At 36.0% G+C, this 16,660-nt stretch overlaps 2 protein-coding genes and 1 long non-coding RNA gene across 6 annotated transcripts; 1 reads left to right on the top strand and 2 right to left on the bottom strand.

Moving 5' to 3' along the window:
- Positions 1 to 403: 403 nt before the first annotated feature.
- Positions 404 to 5,243, bottom strand: LOC133674063 (RNA-binding protein 208-like). 2 transcript variants are annotated; one of them, XM_062095022.1, is made up of 12 exons: positions 5,054 to 5,243; positions 4,813 to 4,877; positions 4,587 to 4,689; positions 4,185 to 4,261; positions 3,771 to 3,832; positions 3,590 to 3,677; positions 2,932 to 3,007; positions 2,452 to 2,482; positions 2,229 to 2,348; positions 1,508 to 1,596; positions 1,038 to 1,211; positions 404 to 954 (listed from the first exon to the last, which is right to left on the bottom strand). In XM_062095022.1, the coding sequence occupies exons 1-12, from the start codon at positions 5,126 to 5,128 to the stop codon at positions 634 to 636; spliced, it is 1,281 nt and encodes a 426-aa protein (XP_061951006.1). In that variant the 5' UTR covers positions 5,129 to 5,243; the 3' UTR covers positions 404 to 633. The 2 variants fall into 2 exon arrangements, with proteins under 2 accessions (XP_061951006.1, XP_061951008.1); XM_062095024.1 differs by having other exon boundaries at positions 1,508 to 1,593.
- Positions 5,244 to 5,725: 482 nt separating this feature from the next.
- LOC133674525 (uncharacterized) lies at positions 5,726 to 8,826 on the bottom strand. Of its 2 annotated transcripts, XR_009835253.1 has the most exons (6): positions 8,558 to 8,826; positions 7,683 to 7,800; positions 7,504 to 7,561; positions 7,053 to 7,226; positions 6,874 to 6,969; positions 5,726 to 6,774 (listed from the first exon to the last, which is right to left on the bottom strand). It is a non-coding gene; the product is annotated as an uncharacterized LOC133674525 (long non-coding RNA). The 2 variants fall into 2 exon arrangements; XR_009835252.1 differs by having other exon boundaries at positions 5,726 to 6,969.
- Positions 8,827 to 8,951: 125 nt separating this feature from the next.
- On the top strand, positions 8,952 to 13,681 carry LOC133674524 (uncharacterized). 2 transcript variants are annotated; one of them, XM_062095682.1, is made up of 4 exons: positions 8,952 to 9,123; positions 9,356 to 10,307; positions 12,168 to 12,451; positions 12,649 to 13,681. In XM_062095682.1, the coding sequence occupies exons 2-4, from the start codon at positions 9,376 to 9,378 to the stop codon at positions 13,401 to 13,403; spliced, it is 1,971 nt and encodes a 656-aa protein (XP_061951666.1). In that variant the 5' UTR covers positions 8,952 to 9,123; positions 9,356 to 9,375; the 3' UTR covers positions 13,404 to 13,681. The 2 variants fall into 2 exon arrangements, with proteins under 2 accessions (XP_061951666.1, XP_061951665.1); XM_062095681.1 differs by having other exon boundaries at positions 8,953 to 9,123; positions 9,371 to 10,307.
- The last annotated feature ends 2,979 nt before the right edge of the window (positions 13,682 to 16,660 follow it).

Here is a 16,660-nt window from a genome sequence, read left to right as displayed (position 1 = left end):
TAAGAATCTGTTTACCGATAGATGTTATGTCATCAAATTTTGATACACTCCCATGTATTTGCAATGTACTCTCGGTTGAATATTAGGTCTCCTACTCAGCTTCTGCTCCATATTTCTCAGCCCATCAACTCCTAAGACGGTGCTTGAATGGCTTGGACTTTCCCTTTTTACTTGGTGGTTTAGTTTTATAGTTAAAAAAACTATCATAACTCAAAAGTTAAAGTTGTTAAAAATAAAAACACTAAAAATCCTTTAAAAATATAATTTATATTTACACTACACTTTCTTTTGACCACAAGATTCACATATTTACGTAACGAAAGTGCTCTGATTTTCTGTAACAATGAAGTGAGGACACCCATAACTTGGAGTTATGGTAACAATCAACTATTCTAGACGAGGCTTGTTAAATGATTGATAGATTAAAATAAACTTAATCCAGGAGATGGACATTGTTTTAAAGTACGTGCTAGAAAACTCAAGAAATTCCAAGTTTGAATTACATGTTACATATACAACTCGGATAAGGTAATTAAAACTCAGTTAAATGATGACGCATTGATCTCAGACAAATCCATATCTCAAACAAGAAAAGGTGTCCAGAAGAAAAATCATCCAAAAATGGTCCTAGAACTAACGGTAATACATGAGCTGCTGAGCTGCCAAACCGTTATGATATCCATCATACATAGCTTGGGACCCACCAGCGCTCAAGTCCATTGAAGCAGCAGCTAGGCCATGCTGTCCGGTCAGCTGGAGAAGAGCTTGGCCTGAAAGGCCGGATGCAGCAGCCTGGCTCAAGGCAAGTTGGCGCTGATAGGCCAACAAATCAGCTGCAGAGTAGCCTTGGTTTATACCAGTTGATGGAGCGATTTGATATGGTTGAGCTGGAGGTGGAGGTGGCAATGGATTTGAAGCTGTTCCAGGAGGAGTTGGCTTGCTACCCCATGAGCACTGCACATGAAAACACCAATGTTGACATGAAAGGAAGCAAAAAACAAAGAAAAGAAAACCCATCAAGTAATATCATGTCTGACCTTCACGGGCTTTCCACAAACTATCTTCCCATTGCCCGTTTGAATGGCTGAGGCTGCTTCTTCATGAGTGTTGTATCTGACAAACCCAAAACCTTTATCTCTCTGCACTCGAACATCCTCAATTACACCAGCCCCAAGAGCATGAAAATGACGATGCAGCTCAGCTTGGGTGACCTTATCAAACAGGCCAAATTGTCAAGCAAAAAGTACAGAGCCAAGGAGCCAACATCTTATCATTTCCATTCAGAAGTAAGAGCGATCAAAATATAACATGAAACCAATCACTCTCAAAATCAGAATTTCCTGAACAGATAGCATGCTTTTTATTCAATCTGTTGCCTATAAAGCACTTATTTTATAAATGCAATATTGGAGATAAAAGTTGCCACTTCCAAAACAAAAGAGGGTTCAACCTAAACATGTAGAAAGCAGTAAGATAACTGTAAATTCCTTATTCATCTTTTAATTACCTCATGGGAAAGATTGCCAACATAGACAGTGGTGTATGCAGGATTGTTTTCAGGAGCCTCCTCATTTGTGCTTTCCTGACCTCCTTCTGCTTACCAAGAGACAAGAGCAAAACTCAGTCAGCATTCAACTCTCCAACCATGCATTTACAAAAGATATCTGTCTCACAAACTCAATACAACAGGAAATTGCTCAGCTCAAATTCAGAACTCTGGAGTGGAAAATGAAGTTCAATAGTGATTACAGCTGAAATAAATTCATGCCAAAATGAAGTTCAGTAGTGATTACAGCTGAAATAAATTCATGCCAAAATGAAGCTCACATATGGCAAATCAAACTGATAGTGATCACACACACACGCACACACTATATATATATATATACCTGAGTCCACTTCATGAAAACAGGGACTAGCAAAATACTTCGGACTTTGAAATCAGCTAGTCACCTATCTACGCATGCTTGGTAAATAACCTATTAACCGTAAGTGCAGATATGAAATATGGGAAGAATACAATTTCTTATTTAAAGTCATTTGCCATTATCTCAAGTGGCATCGGATTGAATCCATCTCATAGTTGAGATACAAAGGACAAAAGGAGGGAGAGAGCTACCCCATTTCTAGGTATTACGTAAGGCTCAATGACCTTTTGGATCAAGCAAAGAAAAAAAGAGATTATTTTACATAACGTGGGCTGAATTACCAGAAAAGGTTTATGCTACCTGAAGATCCATTAGTAAGTACAACTGCATTTTGGTTATCACTGTTTTGCTTATCTTCATTGGATTCAACACCTTTAGTTGCCCAATTACATCTTATCTGCCTGTTTCCGAGCCATTTACCTACAGTTCAGAATGGAGCAAAACTCAAAATCATGCACCAACTCTTCCCAGAAAGCACAGAAAAGTTAAACCAGGGAACCAAGGATAAAGTTATGTGCCTTACCAGTTAAGTCATTAATAGCACTTCGTGCCTCCTGCAGATTCGAATCATAAGAAAATTAGTTTATGGCTTAAGCAACTTCTTAAGAAATTTTAGTCAATATCCAAATGGAAAAATCAGAACATAAGGATATCCATGCCACCAGACATCTAAATCAGTCTTCAATTTGCTGTTGGAAACCAATCATTATTCACTCAAAAACATTGAAAATAGATTCGTCAAAGAGAAATTAAAATGGAAAATAAAAGCAAATAATTTCTTCTTGAATCTTTATATCCCCAAATAAACTAGACAAGTACAAACAATTCTAGCAGAGGACCTCAATACTTCAAGCTCCAAGCAAAACATTGTTAACTCATAAAATCTTCTATCAACTTGAACACACTGTGTAACAAGAAGTCCATAAAGCGTAAAATGGATTAAGAAAAAAATCCACAACCCTGAAACTTGATTCAGTAGCTACTCATAACTGGAAAGCTGTACCTGCTGATTACGGAATGAAACAAAGCCATATCCTTTCGAGCGGCCAGTTTTGTGATCCCACATGACCCTTGCATTGCTGGAAATGAAACAACATTGTGAAAACAAACATAATGTTTTTAGAACAAAAACAACAACCTGGTATTTTTACACAGCCGAAAAAGAGCATAAGACATGAGTAACATAAAAGAGATGGTAGCAGTCCACTTTAACATGTTAACCAAGATTGTTAACATCAATCAAAGAGAAAAATCGTGTTGTAACAAATACATCTGGAGTTTTAGACAAAGTGCATAAGAGTACAGTGTGATTTAGCCATTTACATTTCAGTGATATCTTCTTTTCCCACTTGAGTGACATGTGTTTTGTTCCTCAACAGTGTCATTAACTGTTTTAGCAGCAAGAAATATGTCCCTGACACTGCATTTAACAACTACTTAAATGGATGAGCATAATTGGGTTTACTTAAAAGTGTCACAAATAGCAAAAGGGCATCATTACCTTTGCCTTATTTTTCTTATAGTATTGACACATTTAAGAGCATTGCTTGAAGAATAAAACACAAATAAGTGCAAATGGCCAAATTACAAAATACTTCGTTTGCACTTGACCCGAAACATTTTGGATGAAAAAAATGATAAACAGAAAACAAGGAACTTACGAGCAACTAGGAAAGACTGAGAAGCACGCAAATAAATTAGCATCAGTAACCTCTGGACTCAAATCACCAACAAATACATGGAAATGCCCTGACAAGATGAAAGAATAAACCCATAAAAAACCGTGAACAAGCAAGACACAACCAAATAAAAAACAGCTGAAACAATGAAACTGAAAATAACCTGATGTATCCTCCCTTTGGCTATTGCCATATGCCCAATTCACTTTAAGCGCCTGACCATAACTGGAAAATTATATTAATAAAGCACAAAATCTATGATGTCCAAAAAAAAAAAAAGTTTACATTGAAAATAAGGTAGCATTTGCTACAGGGTAAAAATTGAATAAAGTCATACTCATTATTTGCAAATCTTAATTACTCAATACACAACATGCAATCAAATCAGTATTTCGACAAATAAATAAGTGGCTTAGTCCAGAAGAAAATGATAGAAATTAGGAAAAAGATTCAGTGGTACAAACCATATTATTTAAAATCATTTCCTTGCACTTGTTTTAGATTGTCAGCTGAACGAATCCATTGGGCTAAAGGTACAAGATTAGCCAAGCTTAATCAAGGAGACACAAAAACTCACAGTTGGCGTCCATGCAATGTCATTATTGCAAGTGCTGCAGATGATTGGTCATGGTAGTCCACAAAACCGTATGATGACTGCAATTAGCACAAACCAAATGAACCATTAAAAAAAAGTGCAGGCAACATTATGGAAAAGAATATTGTAAGAAGACATCAGGCAAAACCAGCACAAAATCAGAAGAGAAGAATTTTTCGGAGTAAGAGAAATACAATATCTAGAACAAGTCATCCTCTATTTCTAACACTAAAGTTTCTTTGTTTGTTTGTTTTTTTTCCTTCCCATCTGAAATAATACTAGGAAGTGCAAAACACTTAAAGAATTCAACGAAAAATGTCGGAAAAACAGGAGGCTGGGGCAACGGGGAGTTGAATTGATCGGTAAGGAAAGAAAGAAAGAAACCTTATCCTTTCTGATGAGCTTGCATCCAGCAAGAGGGCCAGCAGTTGCGAAAACTTCAGCAAGAAGTTTGTCAGTGACGTTTACATGAATATTTCCTACATAACTAATTGATCATCCATGGAAGGAAAGAGTGTTAGAAATTTTTTTAAAAAAAATTCAAATCCAAGGGAAGGGAAATTAGGATAAAGATGAAAGAAAAGAAGGGGAGAAAATGAAAGAAGCTTACACTCTGCGACAAGAAGAAGAAGGATCAAAAGCAGGAGGCAGATTACCACCTAGGATAGGCTCCATCTGCACCAACCCAGCACAATAAAATAAATATTTATATTAAAATAAATGAAAAAAAGAATAAAATTTGAATTTAATTAACTGAAGAATGAATGAATGAACTAAAAAAAGTGATTGAAGCGGAAAAGAAACATCATAAACAAAGATTGAAAATTTAACAAACAGAGGGAGAGAAAGACCTGAGACATGGCAGAAGCAACGAGAGCAGGATGATGATACATGTGATGATGTTGAAGCAGTGCTTGCTGTTGCATTCACGCTCTTCGAGATGAAGAAAGTGACGGGGACAACGGTTCTCGCTCTCCCTCTCCTTTTCTTCCAACCTTTTTGTCCCTCGGTTACGTTATGCCCCGCTTTTCAGCAGCTACATCAACGATCCCTAAATTTATATTTTTATGTTACTGCTCCAACCATTTTATTTTTTAAGTTTATTATTATTATTATTATTATCCCCCATGGAAAAGATTAAACTCCATGGCATTTAGTTATTCGGTTTCGATTTTAATAAATTTAGTTCCATTAATTAAACCTTCAAGAATCAAAATGTTATTTGATATTTCTTGATTATTGAAATAAAAATATTTTAAATGGTTTTCAATGAACACCATATTTCTCTCTACTTTTTAATATAAAAATTGATTTTATGGTTTTTAGTTCTTTGAAAAAACATATTTCTCTCTATTTTTTAATATAAAAAATGATTTTTTGTTCCTTGAACACACTTTTTTTCTGGAGTTGGATCTTCTATATTTATTGATGTATTAAAACACAAATTTTTTGTATTTATCACCAATTTGTTTCCAAAACAAATTCCAAAGCTTCAATTAATTACAAAGATAAAAACATCCAAGTTAAATAATATAACGCATAAATATAAACATGCCCCAAAAAAAATATTCAGAAGAAGAATTTCCATGGTGAGTGCATCATTTCTAAACTTAAATTACCACACAGCAGCTTTCCAAGATTTTAAGCAATGGCCAGTCTGTTGAATATTGTGAAACCGGCAACCAGACTGTCCTAAAAAACCCCAACAAGACATTTCAATTGCTACCTTACAATATACTTGCATATTCTTACACTGCTGTACAAAATTATATTGTAAGAAGAATCTCTCTTTTGTCCATACAGGGGCTGGAACCCTTCTCAGAAGAGCAATGCTTTCTTCTGTTGAAACTAAAAAGCTGCCTTCGTTCAACAGATTCATTGATCCATTCATTGTGTCAAGGTGTTAGCCAAAAATGATTCCATGTATTTACTATTTACCAACTCCACTCTCCCTAGCCTCAACAGCTTCTTTGACTTTCGATTTGCTCTTAGGTTGGCCGGATCGACCAACATTTTTACCCGATAAAAGCTCCATAGCTTTCTCCAGTGTGACGTCCTCTGGCAATGTTTCAAATAACATTCTGCATATGTTTCAAATAAATGCAAAGAGGCACTTTGTATGGAGTGCAATAAAAGAGAAGGTTTTTTTAACATAGATCCATCAAGGGGAAATGGTAAAGAGATACCGTGGATGTAGTGCTATAAAAAAAGGGTTTTGGTTTAAGAAATTAATAGTGTTTTATCTTCATCACTTACAAGCAATCATTTCATGCAAATAACTACTGTTTATAGTCTCCCTCCCCAATTGCACCGGTATTCCCCAACTTCGCTGTGATCATAAGCAGTGATTGACCTTGAGGTAGACAGGAGCCATAACGGTTCACAAAAATGATACGTCCCCCTTAATATGCAATGATCCTCGGTTGCCCTTATCTCACACTAACTTAAAAGTGTAATTCGCTACAATGCTAATCCCCTTAGGGTTCCCCCCGCGGGGTGGGGAGGGGGGGGGGGCGCAATCCATTTGGGGTGACTCTTTACATTCCATTTTTCTCCTCCAACTTCATGCAAACTATGCTTGCCAACATGGATGAGAAATTAGGCTAGATTGTAGTAACATATGCAAATCACTACTCAATACAAACACAAAGAAATGCTAAACAAGACATACCTTGGGAACAGAAGCCATTGTTTGATGTTTTTTAACCATCTATCCGACCCTTCCGATCTTTAGTATCACAGGATTCCTGTCCTTTGGATGGTCACCCTAACAAAAAGAAAAAATAACTGAGTGCAACAATAGCCAAAGATGAGGGAAAGATAAATCTGTAGAGAAATTAACAAGCATACCAATGTCCGCGGGAAGCGTAGCAAGTCGAGAGCAACTTCAAGAGCAATAGCATCCACATCTTTTATCTAAAAAAAAGAACAATTCTGTCCATTTAATACTTGTTTGCTAATTACAATTGATAGCATGGCACCAAGTGTATTTCCAAGAACAAGTTGGACCCATCCAAGCAGATGCTAACAGGAAAAAAAATAGAAAAAAAGACTCAGAACAAAACTTCAATGAATAAAAGATACCAACAATGACAACAATATGCTGGTGCAGAGCAGCAAGGCAAATGACATCACTAATTTTGCCCCGAAGAAAAGAAACCAAGAAATGGACAATGCACAAACGACACTGCATCACCATAAATGGTATCAGAAAGAAAAATGAGGTTCCAAAACAATTGCATGTATCATGCAAGCAAATCTAAACACACATGGGAAACAGAAGATCTTTTAAGCGTGCAACCTGTCCTGTCTTCACCAAGCTGTACATAGAATCCATATGGACCTTTCTTCAAAACAACCTAAAAAGGAAGGAAAAAATTTCTAGTCAACTTGAAAGAAACAGCAAACAAACCAGTTGCACTGGTTAATGGAAGTGGTACCCTGACTATGATGCAAAGAACTAAAATTTTCAAGGAAAACCTTCTCTTCGGAAGTTGGATGAACATCAAGCAGTTTTGTTTCATCAACATTAGTATCATTAGTATCTTGAGGAGTTTCTTCTTCCTCATCATCACCATATAATGTCTTTGCAATGTACCTGTTGCATTGAACAGCAAAACTCAACATTTGCTACCAAATAAAAAAAGGGATGCGGGGGTTGCGAGGTCTGGGGGGTGTTCTCAGAAAACTAAATCCGCTGTCATGATTAAGAGAATCACTCAACTGGAAAAACAAAAAGAAATAATAGGTTATCTCCTGCCTGAATTATCACAAATTAGTGACAAAAACTAAAGATATGATGTGGATCCAGCTTCTCTATCTTTTGCCTCAGATTTACTTCAGAATACAACAGTAAATCAAACTGAAGTACCATTATTAAAAGACCAATGGTTTAAGAGACTTCCAGTGTTTAAGTGTGAATTAAAGGCTGACCGAGACATAGACATATACATAGACCATCCATTGGTGAGATTTTGAGAATGGTTGATGGAGGTAATAGAAGAGAGTCCATCTCTTCTTAGTTTAAGATGTGAGCATTGCGTGTAAATACGACAAGTAGTACAAAATGATAAATAAAATGCTGGATAATTCAGAAATGCCCGGCTTTGTAACTGCAAACATCGATGCAAAAGGCAAAACAAGAAAGACATGAATTAATTTAAAGTTAGCATCTTTATCACTGTATTATGCTATGCAGAGAACAGGAATCTAAGAATGAAATGCTTTGTTTTTCGTTTTCATTGACTAAGTACACAAAGAATCAATTTTTATCAAATGGAGCATCAAGAATCACAGATATGAGAGTAAAAATAGAAAAATTAAACTGAAACTAGAAGAAGACAAAAAGAAGGAACCTTAGCCATGAGAGGACGAAAATGGAAAGCTGTAGCAGAAGAAGTAGAGAGTGACAAAAAGCTCTTTATCTCCCACCTTCTATTCCTTCATTTCCTTTGCTCTTTTGTTAATAAAGTTTCAAGCTTTCCTCCTTAACTTGTCTTTTTCCCCTTTCCCTTTTTGCAGTGTCTGTGTTTTCAGCTTGCTGGCGGTGGAAGAGAGAGAAACCTCAGGGTCACAGTGGGTGAGGTCCAAAATCCAGGGCTTTGCAAAGGTTTATTAGTTATTATTTCAGTCCTTCAAAATACAAAATTTTTGCCCCCGTGTATCGTCACGGGGTCGAGCCGGGTCAAATATAGTGGTCCGGGCCAAGCCCAACAGAATATATTCATAACCTTTTCGGGTCGTCAATCCAACAAAGCGGAGTACTTATTTAGTTATCGGGCCCCCGACTCCGATAGCCAACCGGTTCTCTCTCTCTCTCACTCCCTCCCTCGTTCGATCGCTCTGTCACTCATTCTCCGATAAGCTCTTTGCCGGTGTTCGTGTAGTAAGATTTGGCTCTGCTTTGGTTATATCACAGAAGGTATGCTTCTGCTTCTCCTTCTCCAGTATTTCCTCTTGTAGTAGTAGTAGTAGTACACGTCATATTTAATAGCTGTTTGTTAGCTGAGAAAATTAGCAAGACTCTCAAAGTTTCAATTTTTAATTACTTAGCCTACTAATTGAGTATTGAATGAATGCGGGATTTTAGGGAATTGTTGTTTCTTATGTGAAATCATGGTGAGTTTGAGGATGGGTTTTAAAAATTTATTTAGATTTTTATTTGCTAGGTTTAATGGATAGGCAACCGCCGCCTCCACCCCATGATTATGCCGCAATGGCATATGCTCAGCAGCAGCAGCAGCAGCCACAATATGGATATCCTCCTCCTCCACATCAACACCAACAATACCCTCCCCCACCTAATCCTTTCATGCCTCCTCCTCATCCTTCTGTGCAGCAATATCCCTACACTCAACCTCCTCCACACCCTCACCATCTTCAACACCCGCCACAGCAACAGCAGCACCCTCCGCCTTTTGCACCACATTTACCGCCTCACCTTATACCTCCACCTTTTCATGCTCCTAATTATGATTCTCCCCCACCGCCGGCTCCCCCTCCATCTGATCCTGAGCTTCAGAAACGTATAGATAAGCTTGTTGAGTATGCCACAAAGAATGGGCCTGAATTTGAAGTCATGATCCGTGAAAAACAGCAGGATAATCCTGCTTATAGTTTCCTTTTTGGAGGAGAGGGTCATGCATATTATCAGTATAAGCTTTGGTTATCTACGCGTGGTCCTCTCAATCCTCCTTTCCAAGCATCTTCTATGATGCATCCACCACCAAACCCAATGATGAATGCCACCGTTGGGCCTCCTCCTCAAATGCACCAACCTCCTTTTCCACCTTTTTATGATCACCATCACCAGCACACTCCACAGCCCTTTGGTGTTCATAGTAGATTAGATTTTGATCAACCATCCAAGTCCTTTAAAGGACTCTCTGGTCCACTTCCTCCTGATGTTGCAGTGGAACTCAGTAATGTGCTTAACACTCTAAATGGTACCAAGGAGTCTATCAAAGGGGCCAAGACTTGGTTCATGCAAAGGTCTCCATTTGCACCAGCTCTTGCAGAAGCACTTAGGGACAGGATTTTTTCTCTGGATGATTCTGAGAGGCAATTGCACATCATCTATCTCGCCAATGATATTCTTTTTGACAGGTATGGTTATACTTCTGCATTGCTGTCTGAACTTACTGCAACTTGATCACTCCTTAACAAAATCTGTATTGTTCAACAACAGCGGTTTGTCTCTGTTGTTTGTTCATAAGCTCCTTACATCATACACTCATGTTTGATTCATTTTCTTTTCATTCGTCTCTCCTTCCCCTCTTAAGGATGCATATATCTTTAATGGAATTGATCTTTGTAATTGTGTGCCTTGTGCTAGAAGGACCTCTTTAGTCAAATATTGCTATAATCCTTCATGAGTCGATTCCTTGTCAATATTATTTTAATCTGAGGTCTTCTGTTCTTAAAGAAGCTTAAACTCTGTGTTTTCATTGCTTTGAAATCTAGTCCCATTGAGGTAAATTACTCAAAGTTATATGGTTGATCAGAATTGGATGCTTACTGGTAATCGAACTTGAAATGGTTCATCAGAATGTAGATACTTACCTATAATCGAATTTGACAAAGATGGAAATAAGATAAATAAGTATTGCATCGCAAAGTAGAGAATGAAGTTGTTGGCTTTCAGCTACCAGAAGTAGATTTTTCCATTTGAAAGCACCCTTGAATGATAGATTTATAAAAATTCAAGGAACCAGAATTTCAGAATACTTTGACTTGTGAAAGCGCCCTTGATAGTGTAAATTATTTGAAATTTGTGGTCCCAGCTTCCTTCCTAATTGAAAATCTCCCTCTTTTACATAGCATGTGATGGCTTAAGATTTTGGTACGTGTAGATAGGATTTATTAAAAGTATTGCCATTGCAAAGATATAAACCCAAAGTTGCATATTTGTGGCCTATTCATAGTTTTAAGCCCCACTTGTTAACCTTTTTATCCGTCTCACAAATATTAGTGAGAGAACATTATATCTTACTGCCCTCTATAGTCTCTACAGTATATAATTGGAAAAAACTCACAAACAGGGCCACAGATAAAAGGCCACATAATAACATTTTTTGTACTTTGGGAATAGATTTCAGAAAGCTGAAGTATCTCTCTCAATCTCCGATGCTCCTTTTTTTAGCATTGTCTCTTCAGTCTGCAATCTAGCTCCATGATTGAGCAGCTGCTTCTCCTTGAATTCTAGCCCTAAAAGGCCAAACTCAATCCCAGCTTTAGGCCTTCTTTGTATGAACTTGAAAGCAAATGACAAGCAAGGAACACAAACTTTTGCAGGAGGTGATGGCTTGTTTTCACATCTTTGTATCATTAGGAGATTCTATGAAGTGGCACTGGGGGGTGCTCCACCTGTATTGGGAAAAAAAATAACATGTTCAAGTTTACATCATCAGCTAAAAGTCTGAGCACAGTTTCAGATAACATTATTGGCAATCCCTAATGTTATTGTAGTTTCCTTTTTGCCACTGGAGCTCATGTTAGATTCATGTTACATATCTAATATGTAAAAGCTTTGGAATTTATGTGTGCACCTTGAAAGTTGACATTAATATGTAAATGTGTTATAGACTTATAGTTATATCTCCAAAATGTGCAGTTTCTCCGAAAGTCTTTTATGTCAGTCTTCTTTTATCATCCTAATTACCCTGTGGCTGACTCTCTGCAGCTTCCAGTCTGTTAGGTCCTTCATATTTGTCTTTTGAAATATTTGACTATTTTTATTTTAAGAATTATCTTGTATGAATCTTCAAGCCTGCTTGATTTTTAATGCAACCACCTGTAGATTTCCATCTCTGCTTGGTTGTATTTTGTTTTGATTTTTTTACTTTCTTGCTATGGCATTGTGAGCCATGATTGCTTTTTTTTTTCTTTGGTAGAAATGATGCTTTTGTTCATAGGGAAAGAGTAGTCTGAAACTTCCTTGACCTTTTTGCTATCCATTACCTGCAGTTTGCAAAGGAGAATTAATCCCCATGATCTTGATAATGAAGCCCTTGCATTTAAGCCTGTGCTAGGTTCCATGCTTGCAAGGATTTATCACTACCCTCAGAATAAGGATGAAAACCAGTCGCGGTTGCAGAAAATTCTGCAGTTCTGGGCCTCGAAGGAGGTGTATGATCAAGATACCATTTATAAACTTGAAGGTGAGATGGTTAGCGGACCACCAGTAAATTCTTTTCCAGGGCCTCCAAAAGAATTATCTACTGGCTCAACAGATTCCGTGCCTGCTGCAGGTAGCTCCTTCCATCCTCTTGCTATACATGCAGAGCATTTTAAACCAATAGTGTTATTGTACCAGGGGTAGTTGTGACTACTGATTGAGTTTTAGGGGCAGCTTAATAGCATAAAGTGATTTGTCTTAGGATTTGTTTTGAAGAATTTGGCAATTTCATTCTCGTGAGAAATGTCACAGAAGTTCCTTTTCCTGCAGGCTTTACTCAACACGCAACAAGCCACAATGCTCCACAATGGCCACCTGATAGGCAAAGTGTACCAGATCAGGAGCATCTTGATAAACAAATGCTGCCCGTCATGCTTCCAACCCTAGGAAATCAGCAATTTATTCCAAATCCAGTCCCTGCTGCTACTTTTCCAGGTTCCCTGCCCATAAATTCTTCTGTTCTGCCAGCAGGTCAACAACCTGCACCACATTTATTGCAAGCACCTCCTGCTAACATTGCTGAAAACTTGTCACCATATCCCCTGTTCCCACCCGGTCTTATTCCTGGAATGGTCAGAAAGATGCAGATTGGCAGTGGGGTGCCCTACTCACCTTTGAGCCCTTTGGACATCCCGACAACCATACCCCCATCCAATGTACCCCCATCAGAAATTCTAGATAGAGTCTCAAAGTTCTTTAAAGAGATTGGAGAGGTTAACCCATCTGAGGGACCTATGAGAGCTGACCCAAAAGATGAAGATGATGAGTATGAGAGAGAGTCTCCCATTCGCAAGGGGGGAGCTTGCATCCCTCCTCCCCCAAACTTACAGGTTGAGCCAGAGACAGGAGCTTATGCAGATGGAACTGTGGAGCGGAAACATGGAACTGGCTCGGGAAGATTGGGACTTGGGGCAACAGCTGATCCTAACGAGCCAAGTCAATACGACGATGTTTACACATCTTACAGGAAACAGAGAAGCACCAACTATCACTCATGCATGAGTGTAAGGGCTGCTATTAGGTAGAACACCGGGCATACGCATGTCTCACATTGATTTGTTGTTAACTGGAAAAGCTGGAGTACCTGTACTGTCTGCCTTCTTCCCATCTTTATCAAAGTGTTGGGTGTATTCATGGGAACTTGGATGTGTAGCAGGTCGTCAACCTTTGGATTATGCTAGTTAAAGTTTTGATTCAGAAGAATGTGGTAGCCTGCATTAGACGGTCCTCCTTGCGAGTGTTGTAATCATTCAACCAATACCAACAATGGCGTAGAAAGTTCAATATAATTACCCGTTTGTGAGTTTTGTTGCCTGGATGAAAAAGAAAAAAGGAATTATGAAGTGCATTTTTTTTCTCTTTTTTAATATCTATTTTAATAATTCAATAGCCTTTGATTTTCCCGCTAGTAATAAATGGCAGGCAGTAATTAGCATGAAATAACACAGTTCGCATCTAGCATGAAAATGATGCGACACAAGTAGTGACTTGAATATAAAACCAGTCCCAATAACAATTTATGGAGTTACGTTCCTTTCTTTAACTCTCAGGGTGTAAACCTCAAGATTAATTCTTAAAATCATGCGGGATAAAACTTGATCCTTAAAATCATCTGTGATGGAACTTAATCTTCAGTTGATGAACAAACTGATGATTGATATTTTTTTTCTTAATTACTGTGCATTATTCTGTTTATTTGCGTGTATTCCCCACTTGTTTACAACAACTAAACAGTGTGGGAAAACTTCCTGAAGTGTGGGAAACGCAAGGAAAATATCTTTTAATGCTGGAAGAAAAAAAGTATAGATGACCAATGGAGTATTATTAAATTGGAGTGTGAAATAGGCCCAAATTAATTGTTTTTGTTTTCTTGCCCTATCAAAATTTGTTAGCCAGAAATTGGCTAATAATAAAAATTACTTAGAAAACTAAAAGGCATGGGTTTTTTGGTGGAAGATTGCACTGTTCATCCTCTTGAATATTATTATAGATAAACTGTGCTGAACTTCTTTGTTTTTTTTTAATTTGATCCTCAAGATTTTTTTTAAACGTGGTTTCATCCCTTTTGAACTAGATTCAAGGGCAATTAAATAAATTTTATTGGCTAAGGATGAGATTGAAATATTGGGGATTAAAAAAAAAGACGTTTTAGATGGGTGATAGTTTCATAGTTAATATAAAAGTTTAATTTGGTCCTCGTATTTTAGAAACTATAAATGTTCAGTACCTCAATATTTTTTTTCAATTATATTTTGGTATAAAAGTTTATTTTTTGTTATTTTTGAGTCTCTAATTTAAAAGAAGAGAAAGATCGTCGAATTCCAACGAAAAAAAAGAAAATATTGTTGACGCTGATTTACGCCACCGAAACAGTTGATCTTTGTTTCAAATGATTTCATTTGATGAATGGAGGTCATATTAGGTGATTTTTTTTTTAGTTTCGGGTTGATTTTGGGTTTTGTGATGATTTTTGAAGTTTATAAAGAGCATGGATGGGTTTATCACAGCTTCTGGAGTTTTTTGTAGGTGTTCTAATTAAAAAAAAAATGTCAAAAATAGGTTTTAAGTCAAAGAATCATTTGACCTGATTTCCCAGACACCAAAACGAGTGGATTTTGAAAAAATCAAGCAACACGTTGATTGATTCCTTTTTTTTATTTCAAAAGAAAATGGGGCAAACAACATATCCTAAATGCAACATAAAAAGGGCTCATGCGCGAGGACCCTAACAAATGGGCCAAGCAGGCTGATCGGACCTTTTTTTTTTTTTTTTCTAAAATATTTTTTTCTTGTTTTTTTTTAAATTAATGCTTTTTTAAGAATTATTTTTTTATTTATATTTAGATTAATGTACTTTTTTTCTTTTATTTTGTTTATAGAGCCTTTTTTTAAATGACAATTATTTTTTGGCTGTTTTTTTTTTGCTATTTTTTAATAAATATATTTAGAATCAATGCATTTTTTTCAAAATTATTTATATTTATATTTAGATTAATACCCTTTCTTCTTCTTTTTTTATTTTGTTTACAGAGCTTTTTTTTAAATAACAGTTATTTTTATTTTATATTTTTTTTACCTTTTTTATATATATCTATATATATATATATATATATATATATATATATATATATAGAGAGAGAGAGAGAGAGAGAGAGAGAGAGAGGTAAAATGTAAATTTAAGAAAAAAAATATTATTTAACATCACAAATTTGACAAGTTAAACCACAACACTATAACTATTATTTTTTTATTTATACTTTATTTATATATTTTTTTAAAATAATTTTTAAATTTATGTTTCAATTAACACCACTCATTTGTGATTTTTTTAATTCACTTATTTAATGTTTTTTGGATAGAGTATTTTAAAAAAAATTATTTTACGTGTTTAATTTTTTGAAGCGATTTTTCCAATTCATATATATCTTGTATAGATAAACTTTACTTTTAAAAATAATAATAAAAAATTCAGATATTTTTTCTAATATATACAGCCTTGCATGCTTTTTTTCCTTTTATTTTATTAAAACAAATTAATGTGTTTGTCTATTTCTATTATTGTTTGATGAGATAAAAATATATTTTGATTAGCAAGATTCAACAAACACAACCAGGTAATACATATCGTATTGTGAGATTAAATATCTTGATTTACATTTATTTCTTAATTTTTCTGGTTTTATTTTTAATTAGCGTTAATGTTTTTCTTTTCTTAATTTATTTATATATAATTTTTAATTTATTTGATTACATGTATGTATAAACTTTTTAATTTATACTTGAAAAATTTATTAGCTATAAAAATATGTAAAAAAAACTAATATATTTATTTTTTAATAAAAAATAAAAATATTTGACACAACAAATCACGAAGACAGACATATAAGTAGTTGATAGCCTTAACATAATAATATAATGAATGAAAGCAATTTTCCGGCTCTTATCTGCTAATGTTTATTAGGCTGCCAGTGCCATGCACTCATTCAAAACATGATCTATAGATACATAAAACCATATGCAGTCTGCTCTCCAGTATGAAAAATACTGCAGGAATCTGCAGCTGCAGAAGGTGAAGGTGAAGGTGAAGGTGAAGGTGAAGCAGGTGCTTTGCCTCTCCTCTCCTTTGTTAATTTCCTCTCCAGTAATTACTATAAAAAAAAAAAGAGAAAAAAAACCTTGAGTTCTTAGGTAGGCTGGCTCTGGGCGTAAATTTGGAAAATACATAAGGGCAATTGTGTCAATGGAAAACCACGAGAGAAGACAAAAGAAAGAAGGAAAAGAA

The sequence above is a fragment of the Populus nigra genome, chromosome 15 (assembly GCF_951802175.1).
Source record: "Populus nigra chromosome 15, ddPopNigr1.1, whole genome shotgun sequence".
Classification (NCBI taxonomy): Eukaryota; Viridiplantae; Streptophyta; class Magnoliopsida; order Malpighiales; family Salicaceae; genus Populus; species Populus nigra.
This window is presented reverse-complemented; position numbering and strand designations above follow the sequence as displayed.

Bases quoted from the DNA above. Each gene is read 5' to 3' on its own strand.
- LOC133674524 (XM_062095682.1), top strand. From the start codon at position 9,376: ATGGATAGGCAACCGCCGCCTCCACCCCATGATTATGCCGCAATGGCA. The intron at 10,308-12,167 runs GTATGGTTATAC...CATTACCTGCAG, and splicing joins AATGATATTCTTTTTGACAG to TTTGCAAAGGAGAATTAATC. The intron at 12,452-12,648 runs GTAGCTCCTTCC...CTTTTCCTGCAG, and splicing joins AGATTCCGTGCCTGCTGCAG to GCTTTACTCAACACGCAACA.
- LOC133674063 (XM_062095022.1), bottom strand. From the start codon at position 5,128: ATGCAACAGCAAGCACTGCTTCAACATCATCACATGTATCATCATCCT. The intron at 3,678-3,770 runs GTTATTTTCAGT...TCATCTTGTCAG, and splicing joins CCAAAGGGAGGATACATCAG to GGCATTTCCATGTATTTGTT. The intron at 3,008-3,589 runs GTAAGTTCCTTG...TTTCATTTCCAG, and splicing joins TCAGTCTTTCCTAGTTGCTC to CAATGCAAGGGTCATGTGGG.